We start from the raw sequence: 23,579 nt of genomic DNA on the forward strand, positions 1-23,579 counted from the left end.
TGTTCTCTCCAGATAGAACTTAAGAGCTCTTCTAACGTCAAAGCAATGCAAAACCCTCTCAGCCTCTGAGGCTGGGCTTGGAAAGAAGACAGGCAAGGCTCCTGTATGGAGATCTCGTCGAGGGCTTCCTGGCCACTTGAATAATACGCATGTTATCAGCGGACAAGTTGAGGTGTTCTAAAGATCTGAACTCAGGCACCATGCTGCCAAGCTGAACGATTGTGGGGAGGGGTGCCACAGCTGCCGATCTCTCTGGTGAAGTAGGTCGGGAACCAACGCAAGCCTCATAGGTGCACACACCGACAGATGTTGGAGCTCTGAAAACCAAAACTTTGCTGGCCACCACGGTGCTATGAGCACAAGAGAACAGTTTGGTGTCTAGTCAAAGGATCGAATCAAAAGGGTCGACAGGACAAAGGATCGACACCAAAGGGTCGACAGGACAAAGGATCGAATTTTTTTTAAAATTATATATATTTTTTTAGGTTTTTGTTTTGGAAAAAAAAGTGTGTTTTTAGGGGAGGGGACCCGACCAACAAATAATATATATATATGTTAAAAAAAAAAAAAAAAATTCGATCCTTTGTCCTGTCGACCCTTTCACTGTTGATCCTTTGACTGGCAACCGAACAGTTCACCGTGCTCCTCAGCTTGCACAGTGTCCGATGAATCAAAGGCAGAGGCAGGTAAGCATAGCCTCTCATGTTGAGCCTGGGAATTTCGAGGGCATCCCCCAGAGAGGAGGTCTCCCAGCCCGTTCCTGGAGGCATACAGGGGAAGTTATCTGTTTGACGCCGTTGCAAAGAGGTCCACTTCTGGAGTGCCCCAACACAGGAAGATTTGCAAGAGGACCTCCGAGTTCAGTTCCCACTCGTAGCTGACCATTGTACGTCATCTGAGGGCATCTGCAGTAACATTCAGCTGACCCGGGATGTGCACTGCCACCAGCCAGATGCTATGCTGAACCTCCCATTCCCATATTTGAATGGCAAGTTCCACAAGAGGAGGGGACTTGTTGATATAAATCATGGACACCACATTGTCCGTGCAGATCCGAACTACTTTGTTGACAATGACAGGCTGGGACGCTTTGAGCGCCAGAAAAATCGCCAGGAGCTCCAAGTGATTTATATGAAGGAGTTGTCCTGGTTTGACCAGAGATCGGAAACCTGAAGAAGGTCCAATGTCGCACCCCACCCCAGAAGGGAAGAGTCTGTCGTGATTTTCACTAGCCGGCCGGGGTCCTGAAAGGCCGCACCCACCGACAAATTGCTGAGAGACGACCACCACAAAAGGTCTGCTCTCATGAAAGATGGACCAGGAATCATTTTGGAGCCTCGGTCCACTGCTTGGCGCCAAGAACTCTGAAGAGCCATCTGTGTTCACCTCATCTTGAGACAAGCAATAGGAAGAACCAGCACACACAAGGCCATGAGGCCCAGAAGCCTCTGGAACCACCAGGCCGACATACTCTCTGACTGCGCAAACACCTGACACATGGCCAACAGATCCGCCATTCTGTCCCCGGTCAGATACACTCTGCAGTCGATCGTGTTCCACCGAAAACCCATGAAAATCAGATCCTGAGAGACCGGCACTGAGGATTTCCGCCAGTTCACCGACAGCCCAAGATGGAACAGGAGCTGGAGGAGAGACTGAAGGTTGCTCAAGGCTGATTAAGGACAAGGACTGCGCAGCAGCCAATCGTACAAATACGGAAACACATGGATACCCTGAAGCCGAAGATGAGCTGCGATAACCGACATCATGTTCGTAAAGACCCGCGGTGCCGAGCTGAGGCCAAACCAGAGCACTCGGAACTGAAAATGCTCCTCCCCCATGGAAAAATGTAGGTATTTCCGATGCGGACTCCGAATCAGAATATGCATATAAGCATCCTGAAGGTCCACCACGGTGAGCCAATCGCCCTTCTGTAAGGAGGACTTTATCTGACAGGGCGTGATCATCTTGAATTTCTCTTGGGGTAGAGAGAGATTGAACAGGGAAAGGTCTGGGATGGTGCGCAGGCCAGCCTGGTTGGATTTGGGCACTGTAAACAGCCGGGAATAGAAGCGCTCCCCTAGGGGAACGGGTTGCACCGCCCTGAGATCCAGCAATTTCTGTATCTTGGCTCTGAGGGAGAACGACCCTGACTGCTGGAAGGAGGGATTGAAGGGTGGGGTAAGGGGAAGGGGCAAGCGGAAACCCACCGGTCCTCGGTGATGGCTTGCTACGCCTCCCAGTGAGATGCAATGCGCCCTCCCACCGGGGTCTCGTGCGAGCACAGAGAAACTTAATTTAGTTGGTTTATCAGTGGCAGCGCCACCTGAACCTGAAGAGGATGAGGAACGGGAGAAAAACCTGCCCCGTTATTGCCGTCGGCGGGAATTTCCTGATGGAGTATCGACCCTATGGGACTTCCGATCCAGAAATCCCCTAAAAACAGAGGAAGACCAAGGCTGCGAAGACGTTCTCTGTGCCCTGAAAGGCGGTTTTACCAAGACAGACAAGGACTTGGCTGTCTGGGTGCTAGTCTTAGTCAGTTCAACATCTGTTGTTGAGTGAAAAAGCTCCTTGCCATCAAAAGGCAGGTCCAGAACTTTATCCTGCACCTCTTTAGAGAACTTGGTAGCGTGCAGCCAAGCCTGACGAGACGTGTCCAGGCCAAGCATAAGGCCCCAGGACGAGGTGTCGACATGATGCGCCGCGGCCTCCCGCATATCCTGCGCCAGGACCCTGCCATCTGACAATCCCGCTATAAAATCCTCTAGTTTATTAGCGGGAATGAATTCCTCAAACTCTGACAGACCTTTCCACATTTTCAATTCGCCCCCGCTAATACCAGTTCCGTATTAGCGTGACATAAATGCAGGGCTGAATTAGCGAAAATCTTCCTCCCCAAAGTATCAAGAAGCTTATCTATCCTCTTTGTCAAGAACCTGCGTTGCCGCTGTAGAAGACGATGAAGCATGTCTGGATTGTAATGTAGCAGCAGCCACCACCGTGGAGGAAGGGGGCGGACACGGCAATAAGGCCACTTATACCGAAGACTGGAGCCTATAACGAGCGTCAATCTTTTTGATAACGAACAGTCCACAGTGTGGTTTCTCCCAGACTTTCCGGACCTTGGCTAAAACGTCCTTTCGCAAGAACAAGCCGGTGCGCACCAAAGGAGACAAGGTGAACGCCCCCGAAAGCACCCCTTCCTGTGGAATGGGTGCCTCGGGTATTGGAACATCCAAAAGACACATCATGGCCAGCACCCGGTTGTGAAAGGCTCAAACAGAGCGGGGCTGGTCCTCGCTGTCCTGATCCCCCTGTGCGTCGTCTGACACATCCGGATCAAGCTGCGCAACATCTGGTACTGCTGGAGATTTGTCCACTGGAGAGAATGGAGGCAAGGGAGCGAGGGCCGATGGAGGCCCGGCCGGTAGAGACGGCTCTGGTGGAATCACCGTTGCCACAACTGGGACAGACGGCGCAGGAGAGCATATCTCCCTAAACAAGCATCGAAAATACTCCTTCATGGGGTCAGAGCACATTAGCTTTGGAAATTTATCAAAAAAAGCGTCCTCCGCCGACGATTTAGGGGTGACTGGAGGAGGCCTCTCATGAGCGGAGTAACTCCATGAACGTAAGGGAGAGGGTTGCCAAGAGGGCCCTTCTCTGCTGTTATTAACATAGATCAAGGGCACAGATGCCGCACAGGGAATGAGATGTTGTGCGGTAGGGGCATCCGAGCATTCCAGTCAAAAACTGGACGAAAGGGATGCGCACAAGAAAAACGATTTTCACCTGAAATGCCACTCCCCACACCCAGCGCCAATGGCGTTGATGTAAGGGAGGTATCCAAAATGGCCATTGTAGTCTTGGCGGGAGTAGCCACATTTTGTCAGCACCTGATGAGAACTGCAACACGTGTGAAAGTGTGACAGGGGTCTCCACAGATGGATCAGGGGTCTTCATCTTAGCCTTGACACAAGGAACCCCAGCCGACCCTGTAAGGCATGGCCTAGAATGTTTTTGAGACATGCTATCAGCCAGCATAGCCTTCAACGGAAGGACCTTGGCAACACCGGTAACAGAGGAATTTCAGTCAGAGACCTCACTCCGTGGCCCCTCAACAGAACTGGCGTCACTGCTTGAGCAGGAACGATGCGGAGTACACCTCACCGACAAGACCTTAACAGGTCTCTCAGAACTTTCGGTCACCTTAGCCTCCAAACGATGGACCCAACCCCAGTAAAAGCCTCTTCACGAAGGGCCTCGAACTTTAGTTCGGTACGGAAAACCTTAACAGAGGCCTCAGGGTGTACCCCAGTGTCTTTACAGGAAGCTCCAGTTAAGGAGACCTCGAAGCAAGCTCTGGTACCTCCCGCCTCAGTAGAACTGGGCCCACAAACAGCCCCCACAGGAGGGGCCTCGGATCGTAATCCGGTGTCAATAGGCCCCTTTTGGAGACCCTCAGAGTAAACTCCGGTACACTTTTTAGGCCTGAAAGGCACCTCAGGGCAAGCCCCGGTAACAGAGCTTTTGATGCTCCTCCCGGACCAGGAAGACCCCGGGAAGGAGTCCCCCGGTCGTGGTGCCCTAAAAAGTAAAGAACTCACCAGGCGTTTCTTCTTCTCGTCAATGAAAGTTTGAAAGTGCATAGGGGGAGTGCGCTGAAACACCTCCTCCCACCGCTCTAAATGACGTTGAAGCGCCCGGACCGAAAGGGAATCGCAGTAAAAACACGAGTCCCACCGGTGGTCCAGACCCAAACACGGTAAACAAAGAGGATGTGGATCCGCCCGGGCGAAGCGTTGGTCAAAGGAAGAACAAAGAGGAAAGTCTAACTGAAACGGCATAGACGGACTGCCACACAACCGTTAAGTCGGAGCAGGAAAGGAGGACACTGGAAGGAAAAAATCTTCCAAAGATGCAAGTGCGTCCAGTCCCGATCAAGCGAAGAAAAGGACTGATGGGCGATGTGCTGGGCGGAGCTAAGGAGGGCGAGGTTACGGTCGCGTGCATTACCCCGCGTAAAAAGAGAGGAAGGACACATCTTTGAAAAATGTGATGCTTTTTACAAAGTGCTCCGGTCCCGTCCCACAGGACGGAGGAATGTCCCATAAGTATGGAGGTAAGGGGTCGGGACGTAGGAGTATAAACTGTTTACTTCAGTAAGCATTACTTTGTGGGGGGTCAATAAATACTGGCGATTCTTTATCGAAGAGATACTGTAACAAATCGTGTAGAGCAAAATCGTTATTACAGTATAAAAAAAGGAAACGTGACCAAACTCATCATACATATAAAAGATAACCGATTTAAAACTAGTAATAAAGCAACTAAAACTATAAATGTATGCATGTAATTATATAATGGAAAGGATTTGTGCCCAATGCATCCAAAATGAAAATATCGAATTCTGTACAGAATGTTTTAGAAAAAAAATGAACTTTGTATCTTCATTTAAATTATTGAGTTTACTCACTTGTGTGTGAGATAATGCTGTGCTGCCTTGTAAAGTAACCACAGAAGAACTTGCAGGTTTAGCAGAACACTGAACAACTTTGGCTTGATCTGGAGGAGCGAGGTGCACTGAAGATGTGGCTACAGCTGCTGTTTGCTGTGAAAGCCATGAGAGAAAAAAATCAGCAATTCTTTTTCAAGATTTACCATACATAAACATGTACATTTTCTAGAAATCTAATCTGCATTGTAGCCATGTGTGCACTAACGAAAGAAACCTTTACAGAACATTTGAAACAATATGGAAACCAACATGGCATTTGAAATAATGATTAGAACATACCAAGTAAAACTCTGAAATTACAAGTCTTCTAGTTCTAGCTATATTCTTCTGAAAATACAAAAAAAATGTAGCAGGAGCCCCTCTCTAGCCTGAACATGGCGTGATAACATGTTCTGTGGTTTTTACCCACTTTGAAAGTCTGCAGCCATCACTTTTCGCTCACTGTACTTTTCACAAAGGAGGAATAGTAATTTGCATATCAGTCTTTGTCTCGCCCACAAGGGTAGTCCAGCACCAAAATGCCTGGCAAACCTCCTTTGAACAAGAGTGCCTACAGCAACCCCAGCTGTAGGCACTCTTTAGCTCGATTCCAGTGCTGTAATTTTTCATTGGTTTATATTTCATTCAATCGAAATCGCATATAGGCTTTCCTCGCTTTATTACAGGGGAAAATCTCTAGATATCTTACCCGCTGACCCCATTGGCGGATACATTTGTCATATTCGTAATATGACGTACTGTTACTTATCCCGTCTACTAAAAGACACCAATGGTAACGCTGAAATTTGAGTTTACAGTATGGGAGACCCATAACTAATTCTTCCTTAAGAGATCATTGCTGCATGCAAAATCGCATCCATTTTATTTCTGAATTTCAGAAACGATGGAGGACTCCCGTCTTTGATCTTAACCGCCAGGTCCTCGTAGAGGGACGCTTTTGGTAGCACCAACATTTTTCCATAGCTAGAGAGAAGACGCCAATGCCATCCTCAATAAGATTCAACCACTGATCCCCTCTCTCCTTGATCATCCACATGCCCATCAATTTAGCTTCTGTTATGTGAACCTTCCAACCATCATCCACCCATCCCATTACAGTTTTTGCAGGCTTACATTCTGTCCAGTGTCGACTCATCTGCTAACCTCGAGGGTTGTGGGCTACATTGACCCACTGAACAGAATTTCAGCAAAACCAAGCTGCATTTGCACAGAAACAGCAAAATGGTTGCGCTGTCTCCTGTGAGAACCATGGCCTTAAAACTGTGTTTTGTAGCAACAAAAAGATGCCTGCACCATCTTGCCAAGCACATATTGGGCAGGATGGAACAAGGGGGCAAACTAAGGAAGCCTTTCCATGTGTGTTCTGACACATACAAATGGAATAAAGTGAAAAGCCAGTACTGCTTTGCTGAAAGCCCAAAATCCCTATTAAAAAGGAAACTTTTTCACCTTTAAAAGAAATGCTGCTATGATGCTATTTTCATCTGCGCTTCCTTAAAACACTGTGATTAATAAGGCCCCGACCATGCCCATTCATCTCTCATTGTGCTTCAGCAAAACCAAGCATGATTCCTGAATGACAGACCCTGTCAAAGCAACTCTGAGAAAAATCAACAACTTTTCCTCGCACAGGAAACGCGTTCATTTTCTTCACAATGTATCAAAGCTCAGTAGTTCAAAAGAAACTCCAGCTATCTGAGCCATGTCTATTTCAAGGCATCTGCGCTTCAAAACAAAACTCCTGCATACAAGAAATAACTATAGCTGCAAGACAGTGTGGGAATCTGATGGAGATGCAAAACCGAATTTAAAATTAAATGCCTGCTTTTCGCCACACGTCTATAAATATGTGCTTTGCAACTAAAAATGAGAAAAATGACCGTTTAAAAGTAAACTGTTGAATGAAAGCCTGCCTTATCTGGCAATGTGAAGGGGTTTTGTTGCTGTTGCTAATACACAGTTGGGCTATTTTATTCCACAGGTTTGTTTTAATTAAGGACCCAAACTAAGAAAATAAATGTTTTAAACCACCTGGGCTGGAGTTTGTAAGCTAAAAAAAAAAAAACTGGTTATTCTTGTTGGCAGAGCCAAGGCTTAACTCAGAGGAAGGGAACTACCATAAAAACTCTCAGCAGAGACTAACATCCGAATGATAATTACTAGGTGGGAAAGAATCTAGTCTGGACTGAAACCCCTGACAATGGAACTCCCAGTACAAGAAAGTGCGAAGTGGCAAAGGGGCAATAAACCTTCAATGAAGCTGGAAAACCCCCACCTTGCTCTGAAGGAAATGACAGTTGGTGACAGCTGAGAAGAAAAAAATGGTCCAGTGACAGATAAAGGATTGCCATTTGCTTCTGAGACATTTCATAAATAAACTTTAAAGATTTTTATCTCTGCGGAAAGATTTTGTAAAAATGTGAAAATGTTACAGTTTAAATTTGATTTTATGGGCTTTCATTGAAGACATGGTAGAATTCACTGACACCTTGGGAATAGAAATGGCAAAGTTTTGTGGATTACAAGAAAAGCATCCATGTTGCCAATGCTAATTTTTATACTTACATCCCTTATGATCATCCACACGTGTATAAAGTTATGGAATTTTAGGCTGAATCTTTCATACTCAAAATTACTAAAAAGTATCAAACGGACCAAACAATGTCTCACAGATTGCAGGGTTGGACTGCTATGCTCTACATAAAATATGTAGCCTGATTATGTCATTTATTAAGGTGCTGCAAATGTACAAATGTGTAAATTCTGTTATGACTGATCTTTGGCAAAAAGATCTGTGGGAAGTCTTTTTACACCATAAAATGCAACCTCCTAAACTGAGTCACATCTTAGGGGAGGTAGCCAACATTGATTGCCCAATCCAGATGCTTAGAGGCGTGCTTAGCTAAGCCGGCCCAGCAATATAGTCTATGATGTCACCATGCTCTATATAAAGAACCCTGACAAGACTCTAGACACAGACTATTCCTGATTTTCCTGCGCTGGTGTCCTGTTCCATTCATACTGCTGAGTCCAGATTCCAACTACAAGGCCAAAGCATTGCCGACCCTATTCCAGGGCCCACTGCAAAACCCAAGCAGCACTGATCCTATTCCCAGCAAGGCCCTTGGATCCAGATCAACCCACTAATCTCCCATTAAAAAGGGAAAAGCTGTGGTATTCTTTGGGAAGCATACTGAACCAGCCTGGCTTGCTGCCCACTAACTGCTTATGTACTAACTGCATCCAGAGGTACCTGTGCCATCCAATGACCAGAATTACCATCCGGTGACCCGACCTGCCCAGCTGTCTTTTGCCCAGCTGTCCTTTGCCAGGCGCGCTGCCGTTTAGTGACCAGAACGATTAACGGTCCAAAATCCCAAAACTAAAAGTGGACTGTAAGTATAATCCCTACCCCATAGAAATCCATAGTCTACTTGTCTTGCCTGTGTCCTTATCCCACTATCTAAGCCATCCTATCCTTATCCTGATAACTTGTTATAACTGTTAGAATTATCTGTGCACCCTGCCCGTGACTTCTTAAAGTGCTAGCGCCATCTCTTTTCAATTTTGTCTTCTGTAATCCTAAACCATTAGTCCTATTTCAAGTGACAGGGTTGAAGTCGCAAATCAACCTTGGATCTTACTGTGTCCATATTTGGTGGTCTATTCTGAATACTCCAGTTTAGAGTAAAACTGTTCTTGTCACAACTGATTTCCTTTCCCATTTCACTGCTTCCTTTTACTCAAAGCGCACCTTTTTATATCTTGCATAACTCATCCTGTTACATAGCTAGAGACCTATTTTCAACTATATATCTATCCCCCGACCCAAAAACTGCACTCCAAATCAGAGTATTTAACCCGTTTTTATTATTATTGGGTAATTTAAAACGGGAATTAAGAAAATTCAACTTTTACACATGTCATTTTGCTGCAACATCTTTTAAACTTTCCATTCATTTTCGCACATTAATTATTTGTCCATTTCCGAGTGTCATTTCATAACATTGCAAAGGGTTTAAAATCAGTTTTCCACTCTTATTTGGTGAGGGAAGGTCGGATTTGGATTCTGCTTTCTGCATCTTATTCCTGATCAACTGATGTGACTTTCCATCCATTCAGAATTGATTATTTGTGGGTTGAGGGTACCTTGCAGGGGGAAAGCCTAACTTGGGTGCTATCTTTCCTAAATCAAAAAGTGCTCCTACTCCCTGGTGTTTTGTATAGGTCCCACTAGAAGGTTAAACCAAGTGTATTGCTTACATCCTCTTTGTAATTATCACCCCATTGGTGATTGCTCCCCCATATTAAAAATAGTATGATTCCTTTCCAATTTTAAAATAAATAAATAAATATTGAATTTTACCAACCAGCCTGGTTCATGGTCCATTGTGACCCGGGGTATTTGAAAAGGGGGTGCGATACACGTTGTATACCATCTCAAATTAAATCTGCATAAAATAAGGAGAAAAGCATCTCAGTTGTGCGCTACATACTAGGCCGAGACCAAGGTGTGTATCGCCGGATTGAAATCCTTAACAGGGTCCACTGGAAATGATCACCCATTCAATGACAGACTTTGCCTCATTGACTTTTTAACTGAGCCCCTCCATATGACCTTCAATGTTTGCTACCTCCTTTTCATGGTCATTCTAAATATCCTATGTCCACAACTCTGGATCACACCTATCATTGGTTTGCAAGAACCAGCATATTCATTACATGCCCAAAAACTCCCCACCCCCCTTCTTTCCCACCTACGACCATCCCTTACACATTCCAAACTCAAGGTCAATTATTTTTCACCTTTCTTCTAATTGAAATCCAAAACATTCCTGCTTACAAAATAATCAGCTCACCTTGCTAATTTCCCTAACTACTGGCCAGACTGCCGTCTGCCAGATCATTGAGAAGCTGGTCTTGAACAGATTTGCTATATCCCTCTCCACTAACAACTTCCTGAAACCATCCAGCCCGAGTTTAGGCAGTACAGTCCATTGGGGGTGATTTCATCTATGTATCCGTTTCTTCACAAGGACTCACAAAAGCAATCTTTTCTCATGTTAATAGACCTCTTGGTCGATTTAGCCTCACTCAATCTCATAATATGGACTTCTCTGGTCATTATTGGTACAGCACTCTACGTGTCAAACTGCTACATTTTAGCCTGTTCGAACTGTGTGTCCTGCTTCCTCTACAATTCAATCTTCACCTGTCTCCTAAGGCCAATCCTTCAACTCTAACGGTATACCAATTGACCAGAGGGTAGATTGGATAAAGTGACAGAATGCTGCATTGTCATTCATCACTAAATGGACCTATGATGCAGGATGCTCAACTTGGGCCAAATCAAAATAACTATTTTCCATCAAGCATAACTTCCACAATCCTGCCTGAACCATCTTCCCTCCACATATCTGGAAAGCAAGGGTAGCTCAAGTAGGTCCTTGGCAGTTCAAGTACAGCACCCCTCTGCCTGGATTTGAGTTCACCTGCTTCCCTAGCAGCATTAAAAAATCCCTGTAAGAGCGACTTGCCCTTTCAGGAAGATTATCCTAAACAGATCAGTATCCTGGGCACCAACTGCATCATGATATATTTCAGGAACTATGGATAATCTGTTTTCTCTAGTCTTTCAGCAACTATGCAGAGTTATCTACAGTCTTACTTACATTCCCCCACTGTGAGGTCTACCTCCATCAATATAGAATCGTATTTGTCACTATAATTAGTTTAGTCTAGCTACAGAATTTCTGGTTGAAATGTACTAAGCAAACAAATAAAAATTGTGATTTTAAAATGTAGTGGTAAATAGAAAAAAATCATCAGGCACACTACCTGCAATGTATACATCTAGCACACTTAAAAAAGCACAGCTATTACCAATAATACTCTGTGTGATGTTTTCAAGGGGCTCTTACAAGTGAACATTTTCAGCATAAAAAGGCGTTCCATTTGAGTGGACTCGTACCATACATACGCACCACTTTTCAGAAGCACTTTAGTGTTAATGCATCAGTGCAATTTACAAAGATAACCTTTTTTAGCATGATTAGATCAATGGAGTAGCTGGCACATTAAATAATTTGACACAATGTACTGTTAATTTGCATAGCTAATAATTGAGATGTTCTTGTCAACTTCTTTACAATAGTCCTCAAACATGTATTTAAATTCCGTTGACTGGTTTAAAGGATTACTGTTCGCAAAAGTCCTGGGACCGATTCATAAAGAAGCATGTAAGTGAAAACGGTGCACGAGATGTGTGAGTAAGAGAAATGTAATGTAGTGCACCAGAACAAATGATTAACAGGAAAGCCCCCTTGAATGGATTTGTATTGGAAGCATGTCTGAAATTAATGTATAATAAGCTGCCGTTTCCCACATGGCCTTGGAAACACATTTCACCACGATAAGTACTGAACTGGTTGGTGAAATAGTGAAATGTCAACAACACTTTTTTTGTATATCCATGTCCGAGGGATAGTTATGTCACTGCCACAGTAGTGGTTAATACCGCTAAAGTCCCAGTTGAAAAACCCCAAATGCACAATAGGCCCGGCAGCTGTTGCAACAAGGCACAGGGAGATGTTTAATATTGTCCATGCATTTCGAAGTGCATTCTGTCTGTCAATCGTGAGGCACTATGGAAATATGTGCATCTTTGCTTTACAGATTCAGATGTCCTTTAAAAGTCGGTGCTACTTCAGAAAGCCCTTCACTTGTGTTAAAAACAGTTTTGAGAATTGCCACCTTGGGGACAAACCTTGTATAAGGCACCAATAGCAAAGCTTACGGTGTGAATCTAATTGTAGCAAAAATGAGTAAAAAAGGGTGGAGGAGTGGAAAGGGTTCCAGGAAGCTCATTCATTAGACAGCTGAAACATGAAAATAACTTACATTGTTAAGAAACAAAAGGGAAGTGAGGCCCTGATATTGGTGATGATTCACGACACAGGTTAAATAGAAAAGATTAAAAATTGCTTTATAAATTGGACAGACAAACTGAAGAATAGCAAGACCAGACAAACGTGCAGGAAACCTGGGCAGCAGAATAGGCAACTGGGGAGTGACCCCACGGAAGAAATACGCCAATTGTTGTAATCCCCATTCTGGAGGAAGCCATAGCAGAAGGACACATCAGCGCTAAGGAATATGACTTCTCGAACCCTAAGACACAGAAAACCTGCCTTTTACGCCTTACCTAAGGTACATAAAGGAAAAATACCTCCACCAGGTAGACCCATCGTCTCAGGCATAAGCTCAAAATTAGAACCTTTGTCTCAATTCATCAACTTCTTTCTCAAGCCAGAGGTATGTAAAATGAGATCCCATTTAAAAGACAAGCCTTCTGTGCCCAAGTCTCTTTATGCAAAGTCTCTTGCTTCAGAGGGCATGATGCATCACAAACAACAATCAGTTCCTTCTATGGATCTTCAGGTCAGGCGACTCTTCATCACCTGAGGATCCCCCTCAGCTGGGCTCCGATCCCTTTCACAACATGTCAAAGACTCGACAGCACAATGGGTGCGACTCGCCCTTGTATGACCACTTTAACATCTTTCGCTAGCCTCCCCTGAGCCTCTTGGTTCTTGTTGTTTTCTCAGTTCAAACACATATTCCTTGTTCAGGAGGGGGGGCATTGTTAGCACCTTTCGAATGAACGCCCACGCATCGCCGGACCACTCTAACCTTGATATCTTGTTAGTTCACAAAAGACCTTTGTCTATAATCTTCTTTTCTTTTCACAAATGTTGCCACTGCAACCATGAGCTTAACACTGTCCGGTTTTCTATCAGTTTCCTCCGACTCACCGGCTGCGTTGAACTCGTTGGCTTTTCTTCAGCTAGAGTCAAGGACGGTACCACAGTGGCAGGTTCTTTTCCCCACCCTGACTATCGATGTGTGAGGTCCTGTGTACCGTTGACATCTGTCACACCAATCGCCAGATGCGTTTCCCAGTCTTATAGTTCTGTCTACGAAGGCTTAGCGGGTCTGGGTTGAAAAGGGCAAGGGCAATTCCCTCACTGTCGTCCTTTTGGTTTCAACCGCCTTTCTCCTTCGTTTGAACTGCAGTCTCGGAATCGCTGCTTCCTTGAGGGTTCGGCCTTGCTCAAAGTGTGCTCTCGTGATCCGCCTTTTATCCCCGTTGGGAAAGGGCCGTCAGGTGTGCGTAGTTATCGGCAATTGCCTGACTTTGCCTGACCCTTGTGTTGGGACATGTCAGGTAAACGGCTCTGGTGTTAGTCCGTTGTCTTTCGTGGTGTGAGAAAGTGTTTGTGTAGGAAAGGGGGGGTAAAGCTTTTACATATCCTACGGGGTAGTATGGGGAAGAGGTATTATAAGGAAGGGGGCATCTGCATCTCACCCGTCAGTGATCCCACTTACACTCCCCGAAGACCAGTCATCCTGGTGATTCTCCTGCACTGGTAAACCCCCAGTAAATTATAAGTTACTCACTGTAGTAACTAATGTACTCCTAGTCCATAGTGCCCATTCCTCCATACACTATGGGCGTCCCTCGCTAGGGACGGGAGACGGAACCTTTTTCACCAGAAAAATCATCTTCCTCTTTAAATTTAGATGTGCGCGTGGGCGCAGCCCTGAGAGGATGTACGCCAGATTCCTTCCAACGGCGCCACTCCTCAGTCGCCTTTGACAACATTAACATTGCCTAATGACACAAAATATATAAGGAGGGAGGACAGTGGGACGTATGGAGGAAAGTTGACGATGGACTAGGAGTACGTTAGCCACTATGGTGAGTGACAGCCTGGTTTTGACCCCTCCAAAGGTGACAAAGAGGGCATTTGATTTGTGGAAGCTCTTGGTTCTGCCCAGGTAGAATTTTAGAGCATGTCTGACATCTAAAAAGTGCGTCATCCTTAGGGTCCGCGAAGAAAGTAGGTTACACTATCTCCTCATTAAGGTGAAAAGAGGAGACGACCTTAGGTAAGAATGTGGGGTGTGTTCTGAGCACCACCTTGTCCTTATGAAATGTAGTGTATGGCTCTGAATCCACTAGTGCCTAGATCTCACTGAATTGGCGTGCCAAGGTAATGACCATTAGGAGGGCAGTCTTAATGGTAACTAGCCTGAGGTCCGCGGACGCCATTGGCTTGAATGGTTTATTGGCCAGGATGCCCAGGACCACATTGAGGTCCCACACCGGGTGTGGTTTCTTGATGGCTGGATACTGTCAGGTTTCATTACTGTGGTTGTGGATGAATGTGTTTTATATGAAAAATGGTTTGGGCCTTAACTTTGCTGTACAGACTGTGGAGAGAATCCCAAGCCAAGATAGAGATTCCAAATGAGCTCTCTGATTGGTCTGGAGTGTAAGAAAGGCACATACAGAACATTCTCAACTGCAGTTCATTGTCAGCAGCCCAGTAAGGTCATATGTAAGAAGCTGTAGTAATTTGAGACTTTAACTGGGCCTTAAATCTATGTACTTTTATTTTGGAGCAGGAGAGAGTCAGAAGAAATTTCCAGAGAACAACCCCTAAAGAAAGAAGCAAGTTAAGTGATTTGTAAACTTCACTGTTTCCTTTGAAATGTTTAATTATTTTGCTTAGTTCAAGTTTTCATTTATCTATTCCCTTTCTGAAAAGGAACACGGTACTCAGAAGAGAGTTTGTTTAAGTTGAAATGGTCAGGAAGCCTGTGAAAACCAATTTGAACTGTTGTTTCATTAAAATGTTTTCAATTCACTCCGAGCACAAGCCAGGAAAATGTTTTCTTTCCAAAGCTGTTGATATCCTATGAAGTCCTCCTGTTGCTAAGTAACCAGCAAACTTGTTTTCAGGGGAGATTCAGGTACATTTATTTCCATACGTTACAGGCGTTATCAGTCAAGTTTAAATATTAATGAGAACTAATTTTGTCCTCATGTTTCTTGGCGCGGCATGCTGAACATATCATACTGTCTGCGCAAGTGACAGTGTAAAACTGGATTAAATCTGCGTGCATGTTTCTTCAGTCCAGCGCGAGGAACACTATTCACTTGTGTGTGTGCGCGGAACGATTTAAAATAAACTGCTCGAGTCAGAACCCTATTCACCTTGCGCGTGTGCACGGAATAACATTTAATATTCTGCTCGCGGTTGAACACTTTTCACCTTGCGTGCGTACGCAGAGTGATATTAAAAACACTGCTCGCCCGTATTTGAACATTAATCACCTTGCGCATGTGTGCAGAACTATTTTATAACCGAACTTGAGTGAGTGTGAGTCAGAGACACTATTTTCTCAGCGCATGTGCGTTTCAAGAACATTTTCATTTGCTCGGTGTTATTTGTACACTATACGTTTCACGCATGCGTGTCACAGCAACATTAGCTTGTGAATTGTACAAAGACAATTTAACTAGCGTTTGGCAGCGTTTAACAAACCTATAGCAGAGATATTCAAGAAGTCATGCTGCATGCTTGTATAGAGGATAATGAACTTAGAAATACCAATCTGTGGATGTACAGGTTAGACTGCTTTAGAGGAACTTTATTCAGTCCTTGCAGCTTACTTCTGCCAGAGGAATCCAGCAAATATTATCTCCTTTAGGCTCTTGTACAGGAGGACCAGGTATGGTGAATTTAGTTAATTAAATTATTTAAGTAAGAAGGAGATTTCCAGAGTTTAAGGTTAGTGATCAGTTATTGTTATTCTACTTTTCTTTCTCTTAGGTTTTTAAAGGAGACCTGAGCAGTTTCCAGACCGACCTGGTGTTTATTATTTTGTCCCAATTCCCCCTTTCCCTAGAGAGTGCTGTCAGCTTAACTGTATTCAATCAGTTGAGAGGGAAGCATTCTTGGGGGATTACGGGGGTTCAGCAGCTTCCGCAGACAATCAATCTACTGGACTTAAAGCCTGACAGATATAGTCTTGTTAGGCCCGCTGAGTGCCTCTTTAACCACTGGATTTGAGGATGTGAATATCTCCTCATGAGAGTTCTTGTAAGCTCCAATGGCCGCCAGATAAATGCGGCATGTGTCTACTTGCACGCCTGAGTGCACGAGGTGTGCCGAGAAGGAGAGCACGTCGTCCAACGTGCAAGTCAAGGGATCCATTTCCTTTGACTCTGCCCAGTGACAGAACCTGGTCCATTTGCTTTTGTACTGGCTCCTGGTGGCGTCACTCCTAGCCCCCTATACAATGGCCAGGTAAGCCTGTGACAGGTGCAGATGCTTCAGGAAGACCTGTTCAGGAACCACGCTGCAAGGGCTAACTTCTGCGGGGAGGGGTGGATGTATGCGCTCCCCTGCTGAGAGAGTAGGAGTGCTGGGCCAAGCGGGAGGTGTACGGGGGCCTGGTCCGACAGGCTGAGCAGCTCTGAGAACCAGGGTTGTGCAGGCCACCATGGGGCTATCAGGATGATCAGAAGGTCCCTCGACTCCCTGATCCTGCAAATGACCTTGTGCACCAGGGGAGTGGGGGGAGGGGGAGGGTGTTCCACTAGACCTACAGTGCGTCGCCCAGTGAACCCCTGCCTTGCTCCTGCCAGGGGGGGCACCTGCTGTTGGCACTGGTGGCAAAGAGGTCCATCTGTGGCAGACCAGACCCCACCAGCTGAAGATCCCCTGAAGGTCCTGCTCGTTCAACTGCCATTCGTTATTGTCCGAGTCCAGCCTGCTGAGCATGTCCGTCTCTAGGTTGGACTCCCCTGGGAGGTGGACTGCCGACAGGTGTAGGTTGTTCACCAGAGCCCACTCCCAAATGTCGACAGCCAGTCTGCAGAGTGGAGGGGACCAGGTGCCACCCTGCTTGTTGATGTAATACATGCAGGTGGAGCTGTCTGTTTGAAAGAGAATCGCCTGCCGGTGATAATAGGTAGAAAGGCTTTCAGGGCAAGCCAGATAGCCATCATCTCTAGCCAGTTGATGTGTGCCAGCTGCTCCTGCCGGGAACATACTCCATGGACGCTGTGTCTGTCAAGGGTAGCACTTCATCCCTCTAGGGACGAGTCTGTGGTAATGGCGACCTGAGGTGGTGGTTGCCGGAAGGGCCTGCCTATTTGCAGGTTGTTGTCCGTACCCCACCAGCTCACATCCTGGTGGAGGTGTTGTAGTATGTTGACCTGTTCTGCCTGTGGACCCTTCTCCTGGTTCCAGGATGCTGAGTAATGTAGCCTCAGCTGCCTCATTTTGAACCTTGTATGTGGCACTGCAAGAAGACATGTGGCTATAAGTCCCAACAGGTGTTGGTAACACCAGGCCAAGGTCACTGATCTGCTGAGAAAATGCCCAGTGGCCCTCTTGATTGCAGAGAATCCTCAGAGGAGAAGATCCTCTCAGAGCTTGTGTCCCAGATAAGTCCCAGGAAGGTCAGGCTCTGCGTGGGTACCAACTGTGTCGTTTTGAGATTGATAGAAAATCCCAGGTCGTATAGTGTATTCCTAAGGGCGGATGCCGTATGTTGGACCGCCTCTGGATATCTTGCTCTGACTAGCCAGTAGTCTAGATATGGGTAAATATGATGGCTTAGCGCCCCGAGTAGGGGTGCCATTGCGTTCATTAGCCTTGTAAAGGCACTGGGGGCCCGAATGGAGTCCAAAGGGTAGGACCCTCTACTGAAAGTAAAAACCCATGATCCTGAACCTCAGGAAGGACCGAGGGGGTTCCCAAATCGGGACGTGTAGGTAGGCATCCTTCAGATCTAGGGAGCACATCCAGTCTCCTGCACACAATGTCTCTGCTATGAAGGCTGGGGTAACCATCTTCAACGTTTGGCGTTTGGAGAGGAAGGGGAAAGGTTCAAGGTGGAAAGGTCTAACACAACTCTCAGACCAGCCTGGTTCTTTTTGTGTATGGTGAAAATTCATGAATAGGAGCCCATGCCCCGCTGGGAGGCTGGGACTTCCTCCACGGCCTGGCTCGCTAACAGCGAGCGTACCTATCTGCGGGAGCTGAGGGGAGGAAGGAGGAGAAGGGGGAAGGAGGAATGGGTAGCCGGAAGCCCATGGATACTACTTAGAGGATCCATGGGTCAGTGAACCTTGTCCACCAGTGGTGTGTGAGAAGGGCAAGCCTGCCCACCAGTGGAGAATCATGGATTCGGATGGGCCTGTCACAATTTCTTCCCTGCTGGGGCTGGGGGTGGGGCTGAGGAGAGGGACTGGAAAAACACCTTGTTAGCCAACTTGTGCTGTTTGCACCTGTGCTGGCTAGGGGATCTGTCCGGTTGCCTGGACCGTCTCTCCTGAAATCCTCTGAAGCCTCCGAAGGTCCAACCCTTATCCGAGCGCTGGTGCGATTGGCTGTAGGTCTTAGGAGTTGACTTGGTGAGGATCGATAAGGATTTTGCTGTCTGCAAGCTATTCTTTTCTTATAGAGTTCCTCGTCCGCTGTTGAATGGATTAGTCACCCCCCCCTCCTCAAAAGGCAGGTCTAGTATGCGTTCCTGCACATCTGGGTTGAATTTTGTGACCCTTAGTCAAGCCATCCTTCTCATGTCGATGGCGATGCCAATGGCCCGACCTGAAGTGTCAATGTGAGTGACCGTGGACTCCATTATGTCTTGTGCCATGTTTTTGCCTCACCCAGCCCAGCCCAGCCCAGCCTTGAAGAGGAACTGGCTGTGGGTAGGAAGCTCATGGAGGAAATCGGCGATCTGCTGCCACAGCTTCTGGTTGACAGCTGCCAAAATGGCATCTGCGTTGTCATGGCGCAGGTGGAGAGTGGCGCTGGAATACATTTTCTTGCCGAGTGCCTCCAATATCTTTTCCTCCTTGCCCAGGAGTGCCGAGGCCGAAGTCACCCAAGATGATTGTGGCCTGCAGTACAGTGATGCTGCTGCTATCACCGAAGAATGTGCTTGGGGGTGCACCGACAATAAGAGGGGTTCCCCTGTTTGCCTATATTTAGCATCGAAACCTCTATTGGTAGGCTGGGTAGAGTGTGGCTTGAGCCACCCTTTTTTGGCAAGCGCTACTACGTCTTTCTTAAGTGGGATTCCCATTCTAGCAGTAGGGCGTAGCGTGAGAACTTCAGCCAGTAGCCCCCACCTCCGATTGTTCCACATGTGGCTGAGGGATTCCTAGGTATTCAGCCAGGCCTGCCAGCCGTTCGTGAAAAGCTTTGGCTGATGATGGAGTGTCCGGGTCCTCCTCATCGTCTGTGTCCACTGTTGTGTTCTGCGAGTCTGGGGAAGCCGAAGGAATGCTGGGCGCAGGCAGTTGTGGCGTGCTGGTCATCAGTGTCAGAGGATGCTGAGGTGGCAGAGCCGGGGCTGCCGTGACTGGTACAAGCATGGGGGCTGGGGCTGCCATGACTGGTAAAGGCATGGGAGCCAGGGGCTGAGCTGGAGAGGAGGGAGTATGTCCCTGATCACGTCCCTGGGGATGGTACCTATCTGTGGTGATCTCATGAGTGCGAGGAACTTCTCGAAGAACCTGTCTTCACAGGCCGGAACGGTGCCTGATGATACAGGCATAGGGGGCGAGCCCTGAGGCTGCTGTGTCCTGGGCGTGCCCTGTCTCGCTGCATAGGGCGAAGTATACCTGCCCTGAGAAGTGGATGGATAGGAAGTGGACCAAGTCATAAGGGTTGACCAATCCCACCTGGAAGCTCTTTCCCCCGTCTGGTCTCCGAAGGGAAAAGACGTCGGGTGAGCCGCCATTTTGTCTGGCCTGGCAGCCATTTTGTTTTGATCCGAGCCACGTGACTGCGTCGTGGAACTTACTGAGCTGGGACCAGCTTCCACCAGTATGCTGATCGGTGGTGGTTTAGGCCTACCCTGCACCTCAAGATGGGGCCTGGTAGGGGGAGTGCCCTCAGCAGTGGTGCTGGTAGTGCTGCGTGCAGGCGCCCCCTCAGACATGGGTCTGGTATTAGGGCATAGCCCCTTGGGTTGGGACCCGGTAATAGAGTCTTGCGGCGCCTCAGCAATAGCACTGGTATAATCATGGGACCCCTCAGCCTGGTGGCCGGTTGTTGGAGCAGCCTTGGTGTTCTTAGAACCTGTTAGGTCCCTTCCGCTTGGGCGATTCCTTGGGAAAGAGTCACCCTTACAGGGTGCGGAGGAGAAAAGGCCACCTACTTTGGGCCTGGTCTTGTGCTTCACAAACACTTTGAGGTCTTCTGGAGGCGATCTTTCTTAAGTACGCGCAGAGTCAAGGCGTCGCACGTGGTACAGCCGTCCCAGCCGCGGTCTGCGCCAAGGCAGCGGAGGCAGAGGGAGTAGGGGTCGGACGTTGGGAAGGGACATTGGCAGGATGGACACCTGCTGAAGCCCGCCGTCGTCGACATGCGCCGCTGAGTAGCGTGGCGCCAGAGGACAAAGCAGTATCTGATAATTGAAAAGAAAAAAAGACAAGAATACTTCTCTGGGGAAGAGCATGTGGAATTACTAGGCCAGAGGCCTAACCCAATAGCGCTGGTGAAAACGGTCCATTCCCGTCAACGCAGAAAAGAGGACTGAGGAGTGGCGCCAGTGGGCGGAGTCAGGGGAGCGCTTGCTCTCAGGGCCATGCCCTTGCGTGCATCTAAATTTAAAGGGGAAGATGATTTTTCTGGTGAAAAAGGTTCTGCCTCCTGTTCCTAGCAAGAGACGCCCATATAGCATGGAGGAAAGGGGACGGGACGTAGGAGTACTGGATCCAAATGTGATGGCCGTGTCCTGGCCAGCTGGATGGCAGATCCCCGGGAACTAGCGGGTGAGACACCTTCAAGTTTCTCACAATGGCCATAGTCTGATCGTTTTGGTGTGCACCTTCCCTCTTGTTATCCTGGGATGGGTCACCTGCTGGTTTGGCATTCCATTTCAGGGCTTTGTGTCTTCCATCCCCACTGCCCTCTTTGTATGAACGCCAGTACTCCACATACGCACTATTAGAGAGTAAGGGATCATACCATAGGTCATGGATGCAACAAATGTTTGCATTTCCGTCTAGGTAAACTTTGATACCCATAGACACCAATGCTTCCTTACATTGGATAAGGCAGACCCTGAGATGGGGATTGTTGAATGCTATACGCACATTGCAGCCCCCGCAATACAATCAGATGAAATGCAAATCGGAGAAATATTTTTGAAAGAGATTTCGCTAACCAAAATATGTTTCTTAGTGCACTTAAGAGTCTTTTTAATGGGGATGGGCTAGCCCTTTTGGAAATGTACCCTCTGAATCGAGCTTTGAGCCACTGATGTGTTATACTGTTGCCAGCCTACAGCAAAAGTCAAGGATAGAATACATTCTATCTAAAATCCTAAAGTGGCATTGTGCAGGGTTTGAATTTTGGCCTTCTGATTTCTTTGATACTAAAAATAGAAGTTTCATTTCCTACAGAGAAGCCTGTATAGAAGACAAGCGAGTGGTAATGGCAGTGCCCCCACACCTACTGAGCTTGGCTTGTCCCCCAAATAGAAAGGGGGCAGGGGCTTATCACGTGCAGGGGGAATTATTTCCACCTGAGAAGACACATTCAGTCTCAGCGTCCAGGCGCTCACTTACAACAATAAACAGAGAAACAGAGGCAGCTGTGGTAGACGCTTACACTTACATAAACAACATTGTTTTCAAAGATTTCCTGGAAGCTAGATGGTCAGTTGGTTCCCTGAATATTAGTGGGAGATTGTTCCACACATACGCAGCCAAAACTGGGAAGGAACGTCCATTTCCCCGTGTTTTCTTGACCCTGGCCACTTTCAAAAAGTGAGCTGAGGTGGATCGAAGTTCTCTAGTTGGTTTGTGTATGCAAACATTTTCCTTCAAGTAACTAGGTGCTGATCCATGAATGCACTTATGGCATAAAGTCATTAGTTTAAAGGAAATCCTGGGTGATATGGATAGCCAGTGCAATTCTTTCCTGGTAGATGAACAAGTTACTTACCAACTGGTAATGTTCTTTCAATTGCATGTTCCTCCAACTTATTCCTCATTTTAGATGTATTCCATCCAGCTTTGCTGCTCTTCGGAAGATTTTTCAGCAGAGGGCGCCGTGCGTCGATGTCCTCGAGTCGATGGTCCCTCGAAGGCCTCCGTCGAGGGTGACGTATCGGGTATATAAGTAGCATGCGCGGCGCCCGTTGGCCTCAGTTCTGTTTTTCCCTTTTCACCTTTGATTTTGTACTGTGTAGATTGTGCCGGCAGACAGGTATCAGCCTTGCGAGAGTTGAGTTGGTAATAGCCCGGAAAAATCTACAGAGGGGTAGGCTGGGAGGGCGATGAGGAATACGTTGGAGGAACATACAATCGAAAGAACGTTACCAGTTGGTAAGTAACTTGTTCTTCGAGTGGATTGTGTCGTCCAACGTATTCCTCATCTTAGTTAGACTCCCAAACCAGTATGGATAATTTCTCTGGAGGAGGGGTTAGATTTTTCAATGCCTTAGATGGCTGAATATAGTACTGCTTTACCAAAATTCAGCTCCTTAGACTGGGAAGCATCCAGACTATAGAATTTTGAAAAGGTGTGCAGTGAAGACCAAGTTGCTGCTTCACAAATGGACCTTATTGGAACACCTCTTTGAAGGACTGTCGAAGAGGCGATGCCTCTGGTGGAATGAGCCCTTAACCCTTCTGGTGGGTCTTTTAGTGCTAATCTGTGGCATTCTGAAATGCAAAGCACAATCCAGTGTGATATTGTCTGTTTTGTCACTGATTGACCCAATTTCCTTCCGGTGTAGCCGATAAACAGTTGGTTGTCCATTCTAAGCTTGGAAAGCCAAGATATGTAAAAGCTTAAAGCTCTTCTTGGATCCAACCTGTGCAATCTTTCCTCCTCCTTAGTAGGATGAGGTGGAGGATAGAATGCGAGTAAAACAATTTTCTGACTTAAATGAAAATCAGATACTATTTTAGGTAAAAATGAGGGTTTAACCCTCAACACAACTCTGTCCTTATGGAACACAGTATAGGGTGGTCCAGAAGACAGTGCCTGCAATTCGGTCACTCTTCTTGCAGATGTTTTAAAGCAACTAGAAAAGCAGTTTTCCATTTCAGTAATCTTAATGGACAAGTTTTCAAAGGCTCAAAAGGAGCACACATTAAGAATTTTAGAACCAGATTGAGATCCCAAATTGGCACTTGGAATGGGTAAGGAGGAAATACAATAGTGAGTCC

General features: G+C 46.7%; 1 protein-coding gene across 4 annotated transcripts in view; it reads right to left on the reverse strand.

Moving 5' to 3' along the window:
- LOC138527959 (transcription initiation factor TFIID subunit 4-like) overlaps nt 1–23,579 on the reverse strand; it is a 3,082,360-nt gene that overhangs the window by 2,811,664 nt on the left and 247,117 nt on the right. For all 4 annotated transcript variants that reach the window (XM_069639368.1, XM_069639358.1, XM_069639375.1 and 1 more), the window contains one exon: nt 5,480–5,614. In XM_069639368.1, coding sequence (XP_069495469.1) covers nt 5,480–5,614 — 135 coding nt within the window. The remainder of the gene's footprint in view (nt 1–5,479; nt 5,615–23,579) is intronic.

This window comes from Ambystoma mexicanum, chromosome 1q (assembly GCF_040938575.1).
Source record: "Ambystoma mexicanum isolate Mex_15411 chromosome 1q, UKY_AmexF1_1, whole genome shotgun sequence".
Lineage (NCBI taxonomy): Eukaryota > Metazoa > Chordata > Amphibia > Caudata > Ambystomatidae > Ambystoma > Ambystoma mexicanum.